Source organism: Pelobates fuscus, chromosome 4 (assembly GCF_036172605.1).
Source record: "Pelobates fuscus isolate aPelFus1 chromosome 4, aPelFus1.pri, whole genome shotgun sequence".
In the NCBI taxonomy this organism is placed as follows: domain Eukaryota; kingdom Metazoa; phylum Chordata; class Amphibia; order Anura; family Pelobatidae; genus Pelobates; species Pelobates fuscus.
Genome location: NC_086320.1, coordinates 251,756,672 through 251,776,288, shown reverse-complemented (window position 1 = coordinate 251,776,288; position 19,617 = coordinate 251,756,672). Strand labels below are relative to the sequence as shown.

At 41.4% G+C, this 19,617-nt stretch overlaps 1 protein-coding gene across 1 annotated transcript in view; it reads left to right on the top strand.

Annotated features, from left to right (window-relative positions):
• Positions 1-19,617, top strand: part of LOC134609422 (telomerase reverse transcriptase-like) — a 741,267-nt gene that overhangs the window by 184,216 nt on the left and 537,434 nt on the right. The window contains exon 5 of the mRNA XM_063453098.1: positions 4,060-4,173. Coding sequence (XP_063309168.1) covers positions 4,060-4,173 — 114 coding nt within the window. The remainder of the gene's footprint in view (positions 1-4,059; positions 4,174-19,617) is intronic.

The following is a 19,617-nucleotide window of genomic DNA, read 5'->3' as shown; positions in this document are numbered from 1 at the left end:
GGTTGGAGTATATTGTTTGCAACGCGTCTTGAAATGGTTTGGGGAATCCAAATGTCTCTAGGGTAGCGAAAAGGAATGGCCAGAGTAGCCTGTCAAATGCCTTCTCAGCGTCTAGGGATAGGAGTAGTGTCGGGATGGAGCGTCACCCAAATCAGGTCTAGCATTTGTCTTGTATTGTTGCTGGCTTGGCGAGTGGGGATAAAGCCGACCTTGTTTGGGTGGATTAGTGTGGTAATGTATGGTAGGAGTCTGTTGGTGAGTATTTTTGTGAATATTTTTAGATCTACATTTAAGAGGGAGATTGGCCTGTAGTGTCTCGGGTCCGAGAGAGGTTTGTTGGGTTTTGGTAGGAGAGAGATGTTGACTGTAGCATTTCTTTAGGGAGTGGGTGTCCCTGTAGTATGGACTTGTACAGTCGTAGCATGCAAGGCAGGGGGATATCTTGGAATGTTCTGTAGTATATGCCCGAGTATCCATCCGGGCCCAGGCTTTTGTTGAGTTTGGTGGCTCCAATTGCGGCCGCCACCTCTTGCTCGGTGATGTCTGTGGACAGTTGTGCGATCACGTTGTCAGGTAGAATAGGTAATTGTGTCCATTCAAGGAAGGTGTGGATGTGGTCTGGTAGGTTGTTGGTTGTCTGTCTGTGTTGGGGGTATGGTCATATAAGCCAGAGAAGTATTTTCTAAATACTTCCGCGATTTGCGTGGGCATGTCCGTTGTGTGTCCCGATGGTGTGCGGATGTGGGTTATTCGTTTTGCTTGGGTCCGCTTCATTAATCTACATGCCAGGAGTGTGTCGGCTTTGTTGGATTTTTCATAAAACATTTGCTTTGTCCATTGTCTAATGCCATTGCGTTTTTGAGGCCCTGTCTGTGGTGTTAGAGTTGTGTAGCGAGGTCCAGAGTGGGGGTGCATTTGTGTTGAGATTCAAGGTCTCTAATGGTTGCTAGAATTTTTTCGATGTGCGCTAGACGTCTTTTTTTGTGTGCAGTAGCTATACTGATGAGGGAGCATCTGAGCACTGTTTTGTGGGCAGCCCATAGGACCGCCTTTGATTGCACTGAGTCTTGGTTTGTTGTAAAGTAGTTTTTGAGTTCGGTTTTGAGTTGTTGCACTGTGTGTGGGTCATGGAGTAGAAGTGGGTTGAGCCTCCAAGACCAAGGTCTGAAGGTGTGCGGTGTCTGGAACGTCATAGATATGTCAGCGTGGTCGGACCATGTGATATTGCCTAGGGATGTCATTGTCGTGAGCGGGAGTAGAGATGGGAAGATGAGGAGGTAGTCTATGTGGGAGTAGGTGCCATGCGGATGTGAGTAGAAGGTATAGTCCTGTGTTGTTGGGTGCTGTAGTCTCCATATATATATATATATATATATATTAGTTTGGTTTTAGACATGAAGTCTGCCATGAGTCTGTCCGATCTGGATGGTTGGGTGTTTGTAGTAGGCCGAGGTGGCTGTTTTAGTCTGTCTATCGTTGGGGAGATCGCAGCGTTGAAATCTCCGCCTGTGATTTGGTGGTGGTGTGGGTGTAGGCCGAGGTGTGCCTGCAGGGTAAGCCAAAATTCAGGGTCTGGGGTTGTGGGGGCGTAAATGGATGTGATGGCGTATTTGGATGGGCCTAGTATCCCTGTTACTGTGAGAAAGCGTCCATTAGGATCTTTGTGTGTGGAGGTGACTTGATAATTTATAATAATTAAACAATTTAAAAACAATTTATAAACAATTGACTTGTAAACATATATGTTCAAATGGTCACATACAATACATGTATATTTTCGACTAAATGCATGATAGAAATAATATATCTTGATTCATATATTATTTCTATCATGCACTTAGTTGAAAATATACATGTATTGTATGTGAACATTTGAACATATATGTTTAAAAGTCAATCGTTTATAAATTGTTTTTAAATTGTTTAATTATTCTAAATTATCTATGGGTGATGTATAGATTTACTTCAATTAAGGCTAAAAATAACTGTCAAACTAATAATAATATTTATATTACATCCAACTCTTTATTTATTCATACTTTATCTTCAGAATGTATCTGCTTATTAGAGTATTATATGTTTGTTAATTTTTGTAAAAAATATTGTATTGATGATTTTTTAAGCCAGCTAATTGATAGCAATTTATCCAAGGTATATTAACCACTGCCCATAAGGAAGAGTACAAGCCTCTGATGAAGTAGGGCCAACACTACGAAACGCGTAAGGAAAGGTGTGCTACGGTTGAAAATTGGGAGAAGTCAGCCAGGTCTCCACAAGCCGTCCTGTGACTTACAACACTCCAGACATGGCATCAAACTACATCGGCTCTCTATCCTGCAAGTCCCAGCTCCACCCCCCGATTTGAGGTCGGAGGCAGAGGGTATATGGACTCAGACGCCGTCCTCACCGGCTACAAGGAGGGAGAAAAAAAGGTGTTTCCATTTCAATCCGAATCCATCCGCGTCTGGTTCACAGGTTATGAACTTTCTCTTTTGGGACATAATAGACTGTACTCCTATCTCATTATTTCACTGTAATTTTTTAATTTTAAGTATTTTTATTGAAATACATTTTGGTTACTTTTTATCCACTGTTTTTTTTATATATTTTCCTAAGATGACTACTTCAGGGATTTAGTCTATCTATACTAAATTGCCATTTGTTGTATTCTTGGATTTCTCTATCTCTCTTAAAATTCTACATTGATATTTTAAGTAGAAATATATTCACAGGTATTCTGTTTACCCGGCACTGTTACTACAGGCCGAGTCCTAATTACTTGTGATACAAAGTAATGAAAGGATTAGCTACAGAGTTGGAATAACAATCATTCTTCAATACAATAAGGACTGTTTACTTATGACAATTCATCATATCAGCATATAATTGCAATTTCATTGTGAGGCACATGAAACTCTCCTGTATACTGCTAATTAGTGTCAATCTGAACTTTGATATATTATCTACGTATTTGTGTATTTGATCATATGTTTAAAGCTATACACAAGACATTTTGTAAGTGTTAGACAGCTTTTATTTATTTTTTATTCCAAGTTATTTTTTATTTTTATTTTAATTTTTATTGTAATTTTTATTTTCTGGCTCCTGGATACCTGCACCTTAGGGTGGTCTATATTTTCTCTTATATAGAGTTAGGTGAAATCCTACACTTCCAGTCTTGAGCTCATCTACTATTTTTATTCCCTTTCAATCTGTCGCTTTCCTTTGGTAGCCTCAAAATTGTTACCTAGTTAAACAACACAGCTTATGTGCCAGAAACAGCATAGTGACAAAAGATCAGTATCTTGATGTATGCAATGAAACACAATACCCTGTAATTAGTTGCTTCTAAACTCACCCGCCCTGCCATGGTCAGTTCAATCAATCACTTCTGATCATTCACCCTAAAGTGCTATGGTCAGTTCAATTTACTTCTGAATCAATCACTTCTGAACATTCACCCTGAGGCGATAACCCACCTTTACTTGCTTCCTTTCCGATCATTGAATAGATAAACCAGTTTTTTATTACAAAAAAAAAACAAAACAAAAAAACACAAGCATGTCCATACTTAACCATTTAAGCACACAAAGTCACACAGAAGACAAACATGGTTGATATAAGATGGCAGATGGGGGAACTAAGGCACTGTCTCAATATTCACTTATTTGCACTGAAATCATTAGGCAGCAATTGCCCAGAGCACCTGTTGCAAATACTTCTCATTGAGCTGTATTGGGAAGTCTGTGATTGGACAGTCACATAAAATCTGGGCGGGGATAGAAGAAGAGGGCTGGCAAATGACAAGAGATCTGCAGTTATTGTAAGCAGTTTTCCAATGTAAAATATGTATAATTAAACACATGCAAGTTTTCATTTGGAACATATCTACTAAAGATTTTATTTACTGGTATATTGAATAAAGTGTGAATTGATATGTTTTCTGGTAATTGCTACATAACAGATATAAAAACATATTTCTGAACGTATTTATTTAATCTTTTTATTGAAAGCAACATAAACAGATGTAATTAACCTGATGTTTCTGTTCTATTACAGATATTATGTACAAAACCGTGGAATACCTCAGGGGTCCATGTTGTCATCATTGTTGTGCAGCCTATGCTATAGAGATATGGAAAACTGCATATTTTGTGGAATGCAACAAAATGGGTATTTATAGCTTTCTGTGTAAATAAATCCTATTTGATTTATCAGAATTAAAATGGACCATGACTAGGGATATTTTCTGCAATTTAAAATAAAATCATGCCAGAATGGTGCAATAGTTATTTAGTATCAGCAGCTCTGTTTAGAAATAATTTTGTTAAATTATTGGGAAATTTGAAATAACTAGATTATTATGATGGGTTAACACCGAAAAGATGGCCTGAAAATGACAATCTGAAAACAAAAGAAAAGTATTGCAGTAAAGAGAAAAGGTTAAAATGACACTATATGCACTATAACCATTGCATCCCATTGAATGCTTGAAGTATCCTAGTGTGCTCTTTATAATCAGTTTCCGCCCGTACCCAGTGGTGTATTCTGGATTGATGCTGCAGGACTAAATTTGGGCAACCCCCTAATTTGCCCCACCACTCTGTATCAAAGCCACTTTTTTGACTGGCACACTGACATACACTCACTGACAGATACCGTCATTGGCACACACATAGTCATTTGCACACACACTGTTTAAACAACCCACACTTTCACTGACATACACACACTGACACACACACTCACTGACAGGCACGCACTCTCAGATACACATACACTGACATGCACTCACTGACAGTCACACACACTCTGACAGCCACACACAGTGAACACAATTATAAACACAACACATGTTTCTGCCCCCATTTTTCATGAGCTGAACTCAATTATCTAAGACTTTATCTATGTACACAAAATGCCTATTTCTCTCTGCCCTGTACAGTGAAAACCGGGATTCATCCGTGGAGAGAACACTTCTCCAAAGTGCCAGACGCCATCAAATTTGATAATTTACCCACTCAAGTCGGTTACGATGACGAGCAAGCAAAGGAGCTTCCCTGAGACGGTTTCTGACAGTTTGTGCAGAAATTCTTTGGTTATGCAAACTGATTGTTGCAGCAGCTGTTCGGGTGTCTGGTCTCAGACAATTTTGGAGGTGAAGATGCTGGATGTGGAGGTCCTGGGCTGGTGTGGTTACACGTGGTCTGCGGTTGTGAGGCCTGTTGGATGTTCTTCCAAATTCTCTGAAACGCCGTTGGAGACGGCTTATGGTAGAGAAAATGAACATCCAATTCACAAGCAACAGCTCTGGTGGCCATTCCTGCAGTTAGCATGCCAATCACATGCTCCCTCAAAACTTGTGACTACTGTGACATTGGGCTGTGTGATAAAACTGCACATTTTAGAGTGGCCTTTTATTGTGGCCAGCCTACTGCACACCTGTGCAATAATCATGCTGTCTAATCAGCATCTTGATATGCCACACATGTGAGGTGGATGAATTATCTTGGCAAAGGAGAAGTGCTCACAACAAACTATTTGTAACTGACCCTTTAAATGATAAATTGCCCTGCTTCCCTGGATTGTGGAGAAGCCTATTTGCCAGCCTCCTCCCGCATGACTATGGCCCTGGGAGATTGGGCCCTTTAAAAACAGTATGGACTTTTACTGGGCGTGTATGGCCCTTTAAGAACCGTCTTATATTGTGACTTTGGTGAACAATGCCCCTTTAAGACGGTGTCCCCAGACCTGTAAAATAACTTGTTCCTGGCTTTCTCCCACTTGGTTCAGTAAATGGGGCTTACTGAACCAAGCACCACACAGGCAGACCACCCAGAAGTGGAAGTGTGCAGGCAATTTACCTCCCAGGCTGTGAGGTTACTGCAGGTTAATTGCCGAGCGCTGGGTGGCCACAGTTCGTGCAAACTAACACGTGGCGGCGGCCATCTTTGTTCTTCGAACGAGGTCAGCGGTATGTGTAGCCAAATTCATGGAACTGAAATCGGCTACACATTTCACCGAACACCGCTGACCCTTACCTTCTCCTGCACTGAGTTTTCAGCTGCAGAGACTTAAGTCCCGTTCGAAGAGTCATTTTTCTGTGTAAAATAGACCGACCGCACAGCCCAAATCTATGGAACTGTAGATCGGTCATAAAAGACTTCCGTCTAACTTTTGATCTACTGAATGGATTTGGCTGATATTTGAGAGTGTTTATGTTTGAAGTGTGCTGATTAACCCCTTAAGACCGCAGCCAAATGTACAAGTTGTGATCCAAAAAAACGTAAACAAAACCTGGCATTTGCGCTATATGTCTGTCCAACCATAATTCACCTCTTTCATATTAAATGCACCCCCCATTATTATATATCATTTTATTCAGGGGAAAATGGGCTTTCGTTTAACATCAAATATTTAGGTATGGAACATAATTTAATATGAAAAAAATATTAAAAAAATGGGAGAAACCCTAGCGACGGTTAACTCTTGTTATATTAACTCCTTAAAATTGTGCATGTCAGACAGGAAAACTCATATGTTAATTAATATGTCAATCTACTGTCTAAGTTTTCTCTCAACAAAACTTAAAAATTGTGCCGTTTATTCATATGCCATGTTTTGATTATCGTCTGTTACCGCCTACGACCGCTATCGTGGCTGAGAAAGCTTATTGTTATACCATGCACAACAGAAAATAAAGAATTTAAAAAAAAAAAAAATGGGAGAAAATAAGAATTTTTTAAATTTTTTTAGTTCTACGTGACATTCTAACTGTGAATGTCATAATACTGTTTGCTTTTACTGCAATACAATACACATATTTGTATTCAGCGATGTCTCGCGTGTAAAACAGTACCCCCTATGTACAGGTTTTATGGTGTTTTGGGAAGTTACAGGGTCAAATATAGCGTGTTACATATTTCATTTTTTTTACATTGAAATTCGCCAGATTGGTTACGTTGCCTTTGAGACCATATGGTAGCCCAGAAATAAGAATTACCCCCATGATGGCATACCATTTGCAAAAGTAGACAACCTAAGGTATTGCAAATTGAGTATGTCCAGTCTTTTTTAGTAGCCACTTGGTCACAAACACTGGCCAAAGTTAGTGTTAATATTTGAAAATGCAAAAAACTAATTTGAACGCAAATTTTGGCCAGTGTTTGTGACTAAGTGGCTACTAAAAAAACTGAACATACCCTATTTGCAATACCCTGGGTTGTCTACTATTGCAAATGGTATGCCATCATGGGGATAATTTTCATTCCTGGGCTACCATACGGTCTCAAAGGCAACCTGGCAAATTTTAATGTGAAAAAACTGAAACGCAAACCTTATATTTGACTCTGTAACTTTTGAAAACACCATAAAACCTGTACATGAGGGGTACTGTTATACTCAGGAGACTTGGCTGAACACAAATATTAGTGTTTCAAAACAGTAAAACGTATCACAACAATTATATCGTCAGTGTAAGTGCCATTTGTGTGTGAAAAATGCAAAAAATGTCACTGTCACTGACGATATCGTCGTTGTAATATATTTTACTGTTTTGAAACACTCATATTTGTGTTCAGCGAAGTCTTCCGAGTAAAACAGTACCCCCCATGGTGTCTTGGAAAGTTACAGAGTTAAATATAGTGCTAGACAATGTAATTCCCTGAACTTTTTGGCCTGGGTTGGCAGGCAGGTCCTGCAAATTGTAATTAATAAAATGACCTAATTATGTAAAATTATTACATAAATATATGCGTAGAATTATTATATATATGTGTGTATATATATATATGTGTGTATATATATGTATATATATTTTTTTAATTATTTTTATTTATATATAGGTATATACATAGTGATATATACGTATATACTTATGTATATAGATATATATTATTTCGTTCTACATGTATTTTGATATCAATATATATATATTAATTTTAAAATACAGTTAGAACGAAATTACGCATGTTTATATATTTTTTATCTATTTTTTTATTATTTTTTTATTATTTTTTTATTTATTTGTTTAACGTATTTATATATTTATTTATTTTTTATTATATATAAATATATATATAATGAAAATTATATATATATTTAATCAATATCATTGTACGTGTATTTTGATATTAATATATATATATAATTATGTATATATTAATATTAAAATACACGTAGACAGTGTATGCATATTTATGTGTATGTGTGTATATGTGTGTATATATATACTTAGATCATATATATAATAAATATATATATGATCTAAGTATATATAATTTATTTTTACACTGTTTTAACATTTTTTTTTTTTTTTTTTTTCAGACAGCAGGGGGAGTACCTGTCATTACAGGCACTCCCCCTGCTGGCAATGCCTTGGACGGCTATGCCGTCCATGTGATCGCGGGTTCCTCGCAAGGACCTCGCGATCACATGGCCCTGGGCGGCTGAAGAGGACGCAGGGGGACTCCCTGGGCTCCCAGGTAAGTCCCCCATACCGCGATCGCCGGCGTGGGATCGCCGGCGACCGGGTAAGTACATAAGATCGCAGGACGTACTATGCCGTCCTGCGGCTTTTAGAGCCACCAAAATAAGGACGGCATAGTATGTCCTGCGGTCTTAAGGGGTTAATAATATTTTTATGAAGATTGGATGTATGGTTTTAAAGTTGCAGTGTATGTGTAAAAAACTGTATTTTTACTGTCTGTGATAATTATGTTAATCCCTTGTGTAACATAATTATATCACAGGCAGAGGGGAGGATTTTGTGTGTAATAAATGGGAGTGTTTTATGTAATGTACGTGTGTGATTGGTTATTTTGTAACGCCCTGTGGGTGGCCCTATCTAAGGGGATCCTGCATCAAAGAAGGTTCTTTTGGTGCCAATAAAACAGAATGACTTGACCCTCTAACTTGCAGCCTTGACTCATGTATGTAAGGGACAGCTATAATCACTACAGGGATTGCTATGCTCTTCATACTCCCTTAGCTACTGAGATCTTGTAAGAGCTCTTGTTCCTGATCCTGCTTCACTCTACAGAAGGAAGAGGTTCACCTACTTGAACCTGGAGCCTGGTCGTAGGTCCAGGGCGCAGAACAGACAGTGAGATACCAGCCCGGCAGCGGTGGTTCATGGAGTCTGCAGTACTTATGGTGGCTACACAGTAGTTATGGTGTCTACGGTGCTGATGGTCCTTTGGTGAGCGCTAGGCACATCCTTTTCTACGGTCCAACTTCCAGCCAGCCTGGAGGCAATCATAACACTCACTAACACAGATTTAGACAAATTTGTGAACAATATTTGAGAGAACATAGAAAAAGTCTTAGATCTTTGAGTTCAGCTCATGAAAAATGGGGGCAAAAACAAGTGTTGCATTTATAGGTGTGTGTGTGTTCATACATTGCCAAACACAAATACACACACACACCAGTCAAACCATACGACTTGCTATTCCCACAGAAACCTCACTTTAACTGTGCTGTCACTACTGAAAGGGATTTTGGGGAGGTGTATGCAAATGAGCTCAACAAAGAACCACATTTTTGCCTCATAAAACCACTTTATACTTGAATTCCTTGGAGTATGTGTCTGCTGTATACAACAGCTTTTAAACCACTCAGGAAGAGGAGCAAAGCCAGTGAACCACTCATGGACATCTGTTTTGTTATTAATGCAACTTATCAGCATGAGGTTGGTTACTGGCTTGCTATGGAGGCTTGTCAACATATATAGTGTCTCTGACTGCCTCTCTGCTGTTTCTAACTGGATGGCTGCCCACTTCCTTAACCCCTTAAGGACACATGACATGTGTGACATGTCATGATTCCCTTTTATTCCAGAAGTTTGGTCCTTAAGGGGTTAAACTAAACTTGACCAAAACTGAAATGATTTTCTTTCCTCCCTCAAGCGTTGTTACTCCTGTGTCTGTCTCACTCCAAGTCAACGGTGCTACCATCAGCTCAATCACGCAGGCTCGCTGCCTAGGTGTTCTCTTTGACTCCGACCTCTCCTTCAAGCCTCATGTTCAATCTATTACAAAATCCTGTCATTTCCATCTCAAAAACATTGCGCGCATTCGCCCCTACTTAACGCCAGATGTGACTAAAGTGTTGGTCCATTCCACTGTCCTTTCTCGCCTTGACTACTGTAATCCGCTTCTCAGTGGTCTTACGTGCTCCCAACTTGCGCCGTTGCAGTCCATAATGAATGCGGCGGCGAGGCTCTTCTTCCTGTCCGCCCGCACCTCCCATGCCTCACACGTCTGTCCCTACATTGGCTTCCTATAAAATATAGAGCTCAATTTAAAATTCTGGTTCTTGCTTTCAAATCACTACATAATGCTGCTCCCACCTATCTATCCTCCCTTATACACAAGTATGTCCTGTCTAGGCCCTTACGATCTGCTGAAGACTTACGTGTATCTTTTTTCCGTACTTCCACCTCTGATGCTCGCCTTCAAGATTTCTTTTTTTTTTTTTATTCTTTATTTTTGTGTGCAAATAATAACAATGCATCTTACACAGCCACGACAGCATATGCAAGCAGAGTTCTGACATAGTTGTACATTTGTATGACAGTTTGGTTTCTGCACATTTTTAAATTATAAAGCTAAACATGCTATTATAACACGTTTGCTGCAGGTCTTGACCATTTCTAGCATTCAGCGTTGCACAAAGAAAAGAGGTAATAGGTGTGACCTGCATAAAGTAATGATTAGCACTCTATTTAAACATTGCTGTAGCAGTGACATTTAAATTAAAGTATCAGAGACACTGGAGCATGAGTCTGGCGTTTGAACTTGAGATGCAGTGACATGCTGCTATCACATGAAAAAGGATACCAAGTTATACCAAAGAGTTAACATTAGTCTGGGTCTGTACCCCAGGATCATATAAACAAAAATATGCCAGGGCTGATTAGCTCAATTAAGTAGCACATATCATGTTATCTGGAAAGTTTACGCAGCTTAAACATCTAAAGCAGATCATGTTAGTGACATCAATACTGAGGACAAGTTTCACTTGTCTGAAATGTCCACCCCATGCTAGCCCAATATCAGCCGGTTGATGGTCCGTAGTGGCTTGTCGGGCGGCCCGTCCGTATGCTGTGCAGTCTGCCAAGATGGGACAGAGAGCATGATGACTCCGGTAGCAGGCATACTTCCATTCAATATTTGTTTATTGAGGCAGCATTCCCTCTGTGGGGGAGTGCTGTCCCCTTGTTTTCCGTCTCAGACGAGGGGAGAGTCCCTGTATGGTGACTTTAGGGTGTTTGGCTGTTCGTTTCTGCCCTCCCATAGGAGGTGAAGCGGCATGGCAGGGTAAACCAGGGCCTGGTAGCGCTGTCCCGTTTTGGGGGTCATTACCCTCCGGTACTTCTCGTATGTGCGGGCTTTTGGCGTTAAATCCCTGGAGCCGTGTCATGCAGAGTGCGGCATCATGAGGGGAAGGTATGTCCTGTTGCTTTCGTGCCCGGGCTATTTGCCATGCGGTCTCCGCCATCTTGGGAGCCGGTGCTCGTTGGTGTCGTGGCGCTCCGAGGGATCACAGGGTGGAGGGCCGGGATCACCCCCGCCGGCCTGGGGGGGGGGACAGGGCCGGACCCCCTAGCTTCCCGGTTCAGCCGCTCCGCTGGTGGGCAGGATAGCTGGGCAGCGGCCGTCCACCCCACTCACCGCCCGAGCGGTCCCCATCTTCCTTGACGTGGATCGCCCCACCGAGGGACTAGAACCTCGCGGCAAGCCTCTCCTCGGGACCAGGGCTGCTGCTTGCACCGGTGTTAAGCTTTTAGTCGTCGGGTTATAGTTTTGCAGGCTTATTAAGAGCTTAAAGTTTGTAAATTTTCAGGAGCTCTTCTCCTGTGCGTCCGTTCAGCACGGCGGCCGGCCCCGCCCCCCGCCTTCAAGATTTCTTGAGGGCTGCACTGTTCCTGTGAAACTAGCTTCCCTCCTCCGTTAGATGCTCACCCAGTCTCCTCTCCTTCAGAAAATCGTTGAAAGCTCACTTCTTCATAAAAGCGTATCAATTAAACTGTTAATAGCTCCCGACTGATTCCTCTTCTGCAACTGTCACTAGTCTAATACTACCCTTACCTTTTTGTGTCATTTTACCCCACTCCCTGATTACCTGATTCTGAATACCCTTGGTTGTCTACTTTTGTGAATGATATGCCATGATGGGGGTAATTCTGATTTCTTGGCTGTCATATGGTATCAAATGCAACATAGGTTCAGCAAACCAATCTGGCAAACTGAAATGGAAAAGCCCTTTGTCCATGTAACTTTCCAAAACCTGTACCTGGGGGCTACTACTTAGTGCATGAGGAATCCCTGAACATAAATATGAATGTTAGAGCAGTAAAACCTATATTGACAATTATATCATCAGTGAAAGTGCAATAATTATGAATGCTAACTTTGGCCAGTGTTTGTGACTAAGTGGCTACTAAAAAAAGACTGGATGTACCCCGTTCTGAATACCCTTGGTTGTCTACTTTTGTGAATGGTATGCCATGATTGGGGTAATTCTCATTCCTGGGCTGCCATATGGTCTCAAACACAACATAAGCCACCTAACCAATCTAAATAATAATAATAATAATAATAATAATAATAATAATTAATAAAAAATATATTGAATCAAAATGCATTTAGAATGGCATTATAAATATAGCCCAGAGTCCTCACTCACCCTACCAAGTTATTGTTATCTACTGATGCTTAGATATTAATGGGAAGCATTATTTATCCCAACCCCCAAATTCTAAGCTGGAAAATATTATGTCATTTACCTAAAGCAGGATGTAAGGATAATGTGAGGAAATAATGCTTAAATAGTGCAGGATGTATACAGATCGACAATATGACTATCAGCCATAGGAACACACTACTGTCAAATTGCCATTTAGTGTTATCCTTGGTGATAAGATTTAACGCATGAGGGGGGCGTGGCCGACCACGGAGCTACATGGACGCACATTGACTTAGCTCCTGAGGAACCGGGCTCAATCCATAACAATCGGAGACTTTCTTAAGACATGGGTAATCACAAAAAGCAGGGTTCAACACAAGGACAATCGGGGAGGACTCCATCAGCAAAATCGGGAGCTCTGACCCGTTATTTTAAGGAAAACCTAAACCGCGAGGAGGAGGCCGCAACCATAGCTGGCGTAATGGCGGATACAGACCCACATCCGAATAGCCCATCGGCCTCAGAGATCTCACAAACCTCGACGGAACTAACAATAGATACAGATTTAAAATCAATACTGAGGAACTTACCTTCCAAAACTGATCTCCACAGCATGAAAAGCGATCTTCAGAACTCGATCGATAAACTGGAAGCCTCATTCCACAAGAAAATGGAAGGTATAGGAACGGAGGTCCGGCAGTTGAACCTCAGAGTGGTAGACCTGGAGGAGGAGAGAGATCTCACTCAGGCCCAACTGACAAACTTATCAACGACACTAAACTCCTATGCATACAATATGGCAGCCACACAAAGACACATAGATGATCTGGACAACCGCGGGAGGAGGAATAACCTGCGGATTAGAGGCCTACCAGAGTCACAAGGTGAGAGCTTGGACGCTATACTGTCTGAACTTTTTAATCTCATTATGGGGGAACAAAGCGATAATGTCATCCTGCTTGACAGAGCTCACCGCTCTTTACGCCCCAGAGGCTTAACTCCTGATACACCCAGAGATGTAATCTGCAGAATTCATTACTTCTCAATCAAAGAAAATATCCTCAAATCACTCAGGGATACTTCCCAACCCCTCCTCTTCCACGGTCACCCCATACAGATCTACCCGGACCTATCTCGCTACACTTTACAAGCCCGAAGGGCCCTAAAACCTATCACCGAACACTTAAGGAACAGGAATATCAGGTATCGCTGGGGATTTCCTTTCGCCCTAATTGTTAACCACAAAGGCATGCTTCTAACGATATCCTCCATCCTAGATGTCCCTCCATTCCTTCAAGCACTAGATCTACCGAACACCACAGTCTTAGACTGGAACGGGCAACAACCCCAACAAGACACAGCAAGCCTTCCGCAGAGACAACGCTGGATTACGCCTGCTAAAAAGAGAAGAAACGACCATCGATTTATATCGCCGACACAAAGATCCAAATTACCTCCGGACGACTCAACCCGCAGGAATCTACAATCTCCGGAATAAGTGACTGTTTACACCAACAACAAGATTCAATATTTCATGTCTCATGACCCATACTATTCAATGGTCAACCAGATGAAGACAACTACATGCTACTCAAACCTCCCCTGGAAGCGGACACCGACCACTCCACCCAACCCTATACTCCCTAACCTATACCTTGTCAAAACGGAACCAAAAACTTTCCTTATTAACAGTTTATTTTTCCTTAGCTTACCCTCAGAGGACAATTAGTGCCTTCCGAGAAAGTTGAAGGTAAAGCAGACAGAATGAGAAAGACACCTGAACTATCAGCGGGTACAACCAGACTCAACGAGACACCTCCAATTTCTCTCATCAGGTTGACTTTGCCAGCCTGCCCATTGAACAGGTCGTATCAACATTACTATGAACTGTACAATTTGTGTTATATGCATAACTTGCTAATCCAAACCACCACTGAGACCTGCCTCTCTGGGGCCGTTATCACTTACGAATTAATAAGTACATGTATTGCCTACATACCTCTAATAACTTGAAAGTAGTTCATTATATGACATTACCCCCCCCCTCCCCCCCCCCAACTACCTACCATCCATTTTCCTGGTAATCCCACCCCATTTTCCTTCTTGTTCTCTTCCCTATCCTCCCTCCCCCCCCCCCCCCCCCTATATCCGCTCCGTTAAGTCTCTGGTATCTGACCTGATTTATCTAACATGTCTCCCGAAATAACTAAATGAATGTCCAAATCAATGGATTGCCACACCCGGGATCCTTAGCTATGCCACGGATTTCCCCAATTATAAAAGGGTATCTATCGGTTGCGCCTAGATAGATCACCCATTCTCTCTCATTCGAGAGAAAACCCCTATTGAAAGGGGTAAGATACGTTTAATTAATACAGAACCCCATCCAAGCCACACTAACGCCTGACCACTAGAAAGTGGGTTCTGAGCTCAGGTGGTACTGATCAGGCTGCAGCCCCTCAGACCACCTGCGCTAATAAAGTCGACCTGTAAATCAGATCAATTTCTAAAACTTTTTTCCATCCACTGTAAGACAGGGTAGCCATTTTCGCATATTTCACCACTGTCTATCATTTCAATTGTTAAATTTATACTTGTCTTTTCACTGTTCATTTTTCTTTTTTAGTTACTGTTAACGAGTGATTATATAACACTTTACATCTTTGACTGTTACTTCTGCACGTGGACGTGCATCTCACCTAAACATATATTGAAGTGTATACCTACCATCACAAGATAAGGAAGTTCAACAATAGCTTTGTAACAGACTCCATTCCAGCACACACACCTAACAATGACAACTCTAACAATATTAACACAAAACGCCAAAGGCCTAAACACCCCTGAGAAAAGATCACTGGCCTTGTCTGATTTCCGCAGACAAAAGGCGGACATAGTTTTTGTCCAAGAGACGCACCTCCGCAAGGGTACAAATGTAAAATTACGCAATAAAGACTATCCACAGGGATACTATGGCCATTTCTCAGAATCCAAATCTAGAGGGGTAGCGATTCTGATAGGGAAACATTCCCCATTCACTATTCGAGAACATCTTACAGACGATTCAGGTAGATTTTTGTTTGTAAAAGGGACGTTAGGCTCAACCATGGTAACGCTGGCCAACCTATATATACCTAACAAAAAACAAAACCAATTTCTGAACAAAGTTCTACAGAAACTATCAGGGTTTCAGGAAGGTATCCTAATACTAGGGGGAGACATGAACATTTCCTTAGATGGAAAACTAGACTCTACAGCTAAATCACAACCTCATCTGACGCAAATCAGAAAAAAGATAAACTCTACCCTATACGAAGCACAATTGTTTGACTGCTGGAGGCTACTTCATCCTTCCCGTAGAGATTTCTCTTTCTACTCCCCACCAGCGGGCACATATTCCCGAATCGACTCATTATTTCTTCAACACAGGTACCTGTCCCTGGTGACTGCTGCCGCTTACGGTCCGATCACCTGGTCTGACCATGCAGCAATGACACTAACACTAACAATACCACATCTACCACACCCCTCCACTCAGTGGAAATTAAATGACCTACTCCTTAATGACACAGACACCAAATCACATATAGATAAAGCAATGAAAACATACTTTGAAGAGAATACAAATCCAGATACCACACTACCTCTCCTATGGGAAGCCCACAAAGCAGTCATAAGAGGAGAATTCATTAGAATTGCCTCCTCAGTCAAAAGAAACAGAGAACGAAGAGTGGCCCAACTACTGAAGGAACTAAAAACACTAGAATCTACACACCACGATCAAGATCCATCCCTTGACACGTACAAACTAATACTATCAAAAAGAGCTGAACTCACGACAACTCTACATCTCCATGCTAGACGCAAGGTTACCTTGACTAAACACTTATACTATACCAAGGGGGGTAAGGCGGGGAGATTGTTAGCGCAAGCACTAAAGCCAGATAAACAAACCACATTCATCTCAGAAATTAAAACACCCGCAGGGAAATTAACAAAAAACATGCCTGAAATTAGCAGAGAATTCCATAAATTCTATACTAGCCTCTACAATATCGCAAAAGTACAACCAACTAGCGAGCAGATACGCACATATTTACAACCGAGAATCCAAAGAACAATCCCATCCAATGAACTAGCGTTCCTGGATGAACCCATCTCAATAGAGGAGTTTCAAAATGTAGTCCGATCACTACCTTCAGGTAAAAGCCCAGGGCCTGACGGCTATACGGGGAAATATTATAAAACTTTCTCACCAATCCTAGCCCGGCCATTCATAGAGGCATATAATACACAAAAATTATCCAACCAAATCCCCAATTCTGCATTGGAGGCAACCATCACACTCATCCCAAAACCAGGCAAAGACCCAACTGAGTGTGGAAACTATAGACCAATATCTTTGATAAATATAGATCTGAAGATTTTAACGAAGATCATGGCGAACAGACTTAAAGTTTTCCTCCCAAACATAATTCATACCGACCAAGCGGGCTTCGTGCCCGGTAGGGAAGCAAAAAATAACACAACGAAAGTCCTGAACCTGATTCACTGGGCCCAATCACACAAAATCCACAGCGCACTCCTTGCCATAGACGCCGAAAAGGCATTTGATAGGGTCAATTGGTCTCTCATCACACATACGATGCAAGCCCTGGGCTTTGGCCCACGATGGATGGAATGGTTGGCAGCAATCTATTCCAGACCAACGGCACGCATACGTATTAACGGCCAACTATCACAGCAGGTCCCAATAACCAACGGGACGAGGCAGGGGTGTCCACTCTCACCCCTACTATTCATATTAGTTCTAGAGCCATTTCTCCAAGGAATAAGAGACAACCCAAGCATTAGAGGCATCCAAGTAAAGGATCATGAATACAAGGTCATGGCTTTTGCAGATGACCTCCTCTTCACAATAACAAACCCGCTAACCTCTTTACCAAAAATCATCTCAGAAATGGAACTGTACGGCAAAATCTCCAACTTTCAGGCAAATATATCTAAATGTGACCTGATGCCTATCCACTCTACCAAATACCTGAACACACAACTCAAGAACAGGTTCCAATTCACTTGGCAACCCATTTCTATCAAATATCTAGGAGTACACATACCACAAACAAGTAAACTTATCTTCAGCCTCAACTTCCTCAAGTTACTAGATAACATCACTACTGACCTACACAACTGGAACAAACCATGCTTTGGTTGGTTCAGTAGAATCAACATTATCAAAATGAATGTTCTCCCACGCCTACTCTACACTCTTCAAGCCCTTCCGATCCAATTAAACACCAATTTCTTCTCCAAAATCAGGAAAACATTCACTAGCTTCATATGGTCAAACTCACAACCTAGGATTGCATTCGAAACACTTATAAAAAACAAAGACAAGGGGGGGTTAAACTTTCCAGATATTGTCTCATACCACAAAGCTGTCCACTTAAGCAGGATCTATGAATGGACAAGGCCCGTGCCAGCCCACCATTGGGTCCAGATAGAGAATGAATTTTCAACCATTCCCTTAAAAGACCGCCCATGGCTAGCGAATCCACCGACCCAATGCGGAACACTCAATGGCCCTCATCCTACCATCACACCTACACTACAATTATGGCACAAACTGACACGAACCACCGAAATATCCCCCTATCCCTCACCACTATACCCACTCACTAATAATCCTAACTTCCAGGGAGGTCAGTCAGGTGGGGCCTATGCTATCTACCACTGTGGCTCCACGCTACGGCTACGGGATATGGTTACTAATAACACACTGAAACCAATACAGCAATTTTTCCCCTCCAATCCCCCGACCGGTAACCAATTACTACACTACACCCAACTAAAACAGTTTATCACGTCCAATGACCTTTTACCAATGGGCAACCGTCCCTTGACTGAGTTTGAAAACATCTGTGAGAAACACAAAATTACGAAAAAACTATTATCCTCTCTATACCAAACGATCAGGGACTCACAACCGATAGAACTACCAAAATGTACGCAAAAATGGTCACAAGAGTTACAAATAGAGATTACCCCCAAACAATGGCAAGCTATTTTCAACTCCACGCATAGAACTTCCACCTCTCTACTAACACAAGAAAGTAATTTCAAACGTATCTCCAGATGGCACTATACACCAGAGAAAATCCAACAAATACATGGTAATGAGAAAGCTAAATGCTGGAGATGTGCCAACCCCACAGCACATCATGCTCACGTCTGGTGGCAATGCCCAGTCATACATAAATATTGGAGCAGAATACATACTCTTATCCAGTCCATAATGAATATTACTTTCCCACTAGCTCCATTACAGTTCATCTTCCAAGAACTTCCCCCAGACCTCACCCTAAATAAACCACAACGCACACTGTTTAAACTCTTGACCATGACAGCGGCTCAATTGATCCCTAAGTATTGGAACCAACCACAGGCTCCCACGATCAGGGAATGGATCAAGCGAGTAGAAAATATCAAACAATTGGAACTAATAACACATGCCATTTTGAAAGAATTTAAAACATTCACTGCTACCTGGGAACCATGGACACGTTTCATGGTTGCAACTAGTGCAACAAAACCCAACTATACAACACCTCTCCCTTCTCTCAATGAACACACTTCTTAGAGAAATCAGCTATACCGCCCTCATGTCCACGCTAACCACCCACCGCAAAAAACACTCCAGCACCTTGCTGATAGTCCACAATGACTCTAACTATTATATATGAATAACGCACGAGGTGGCACATTTAAATATGTTGGGATAGAAAATCTTACCGTTAGAATTATACTGTCTATTTTCTTTAGGATTTATCCTTTTGTACCCTGTACCCTGTAACCACAAAATGTAATCACTTGTCAACAATGCATGTTATAACACGTATACCATACTGTACTGAATTATAATTTCTT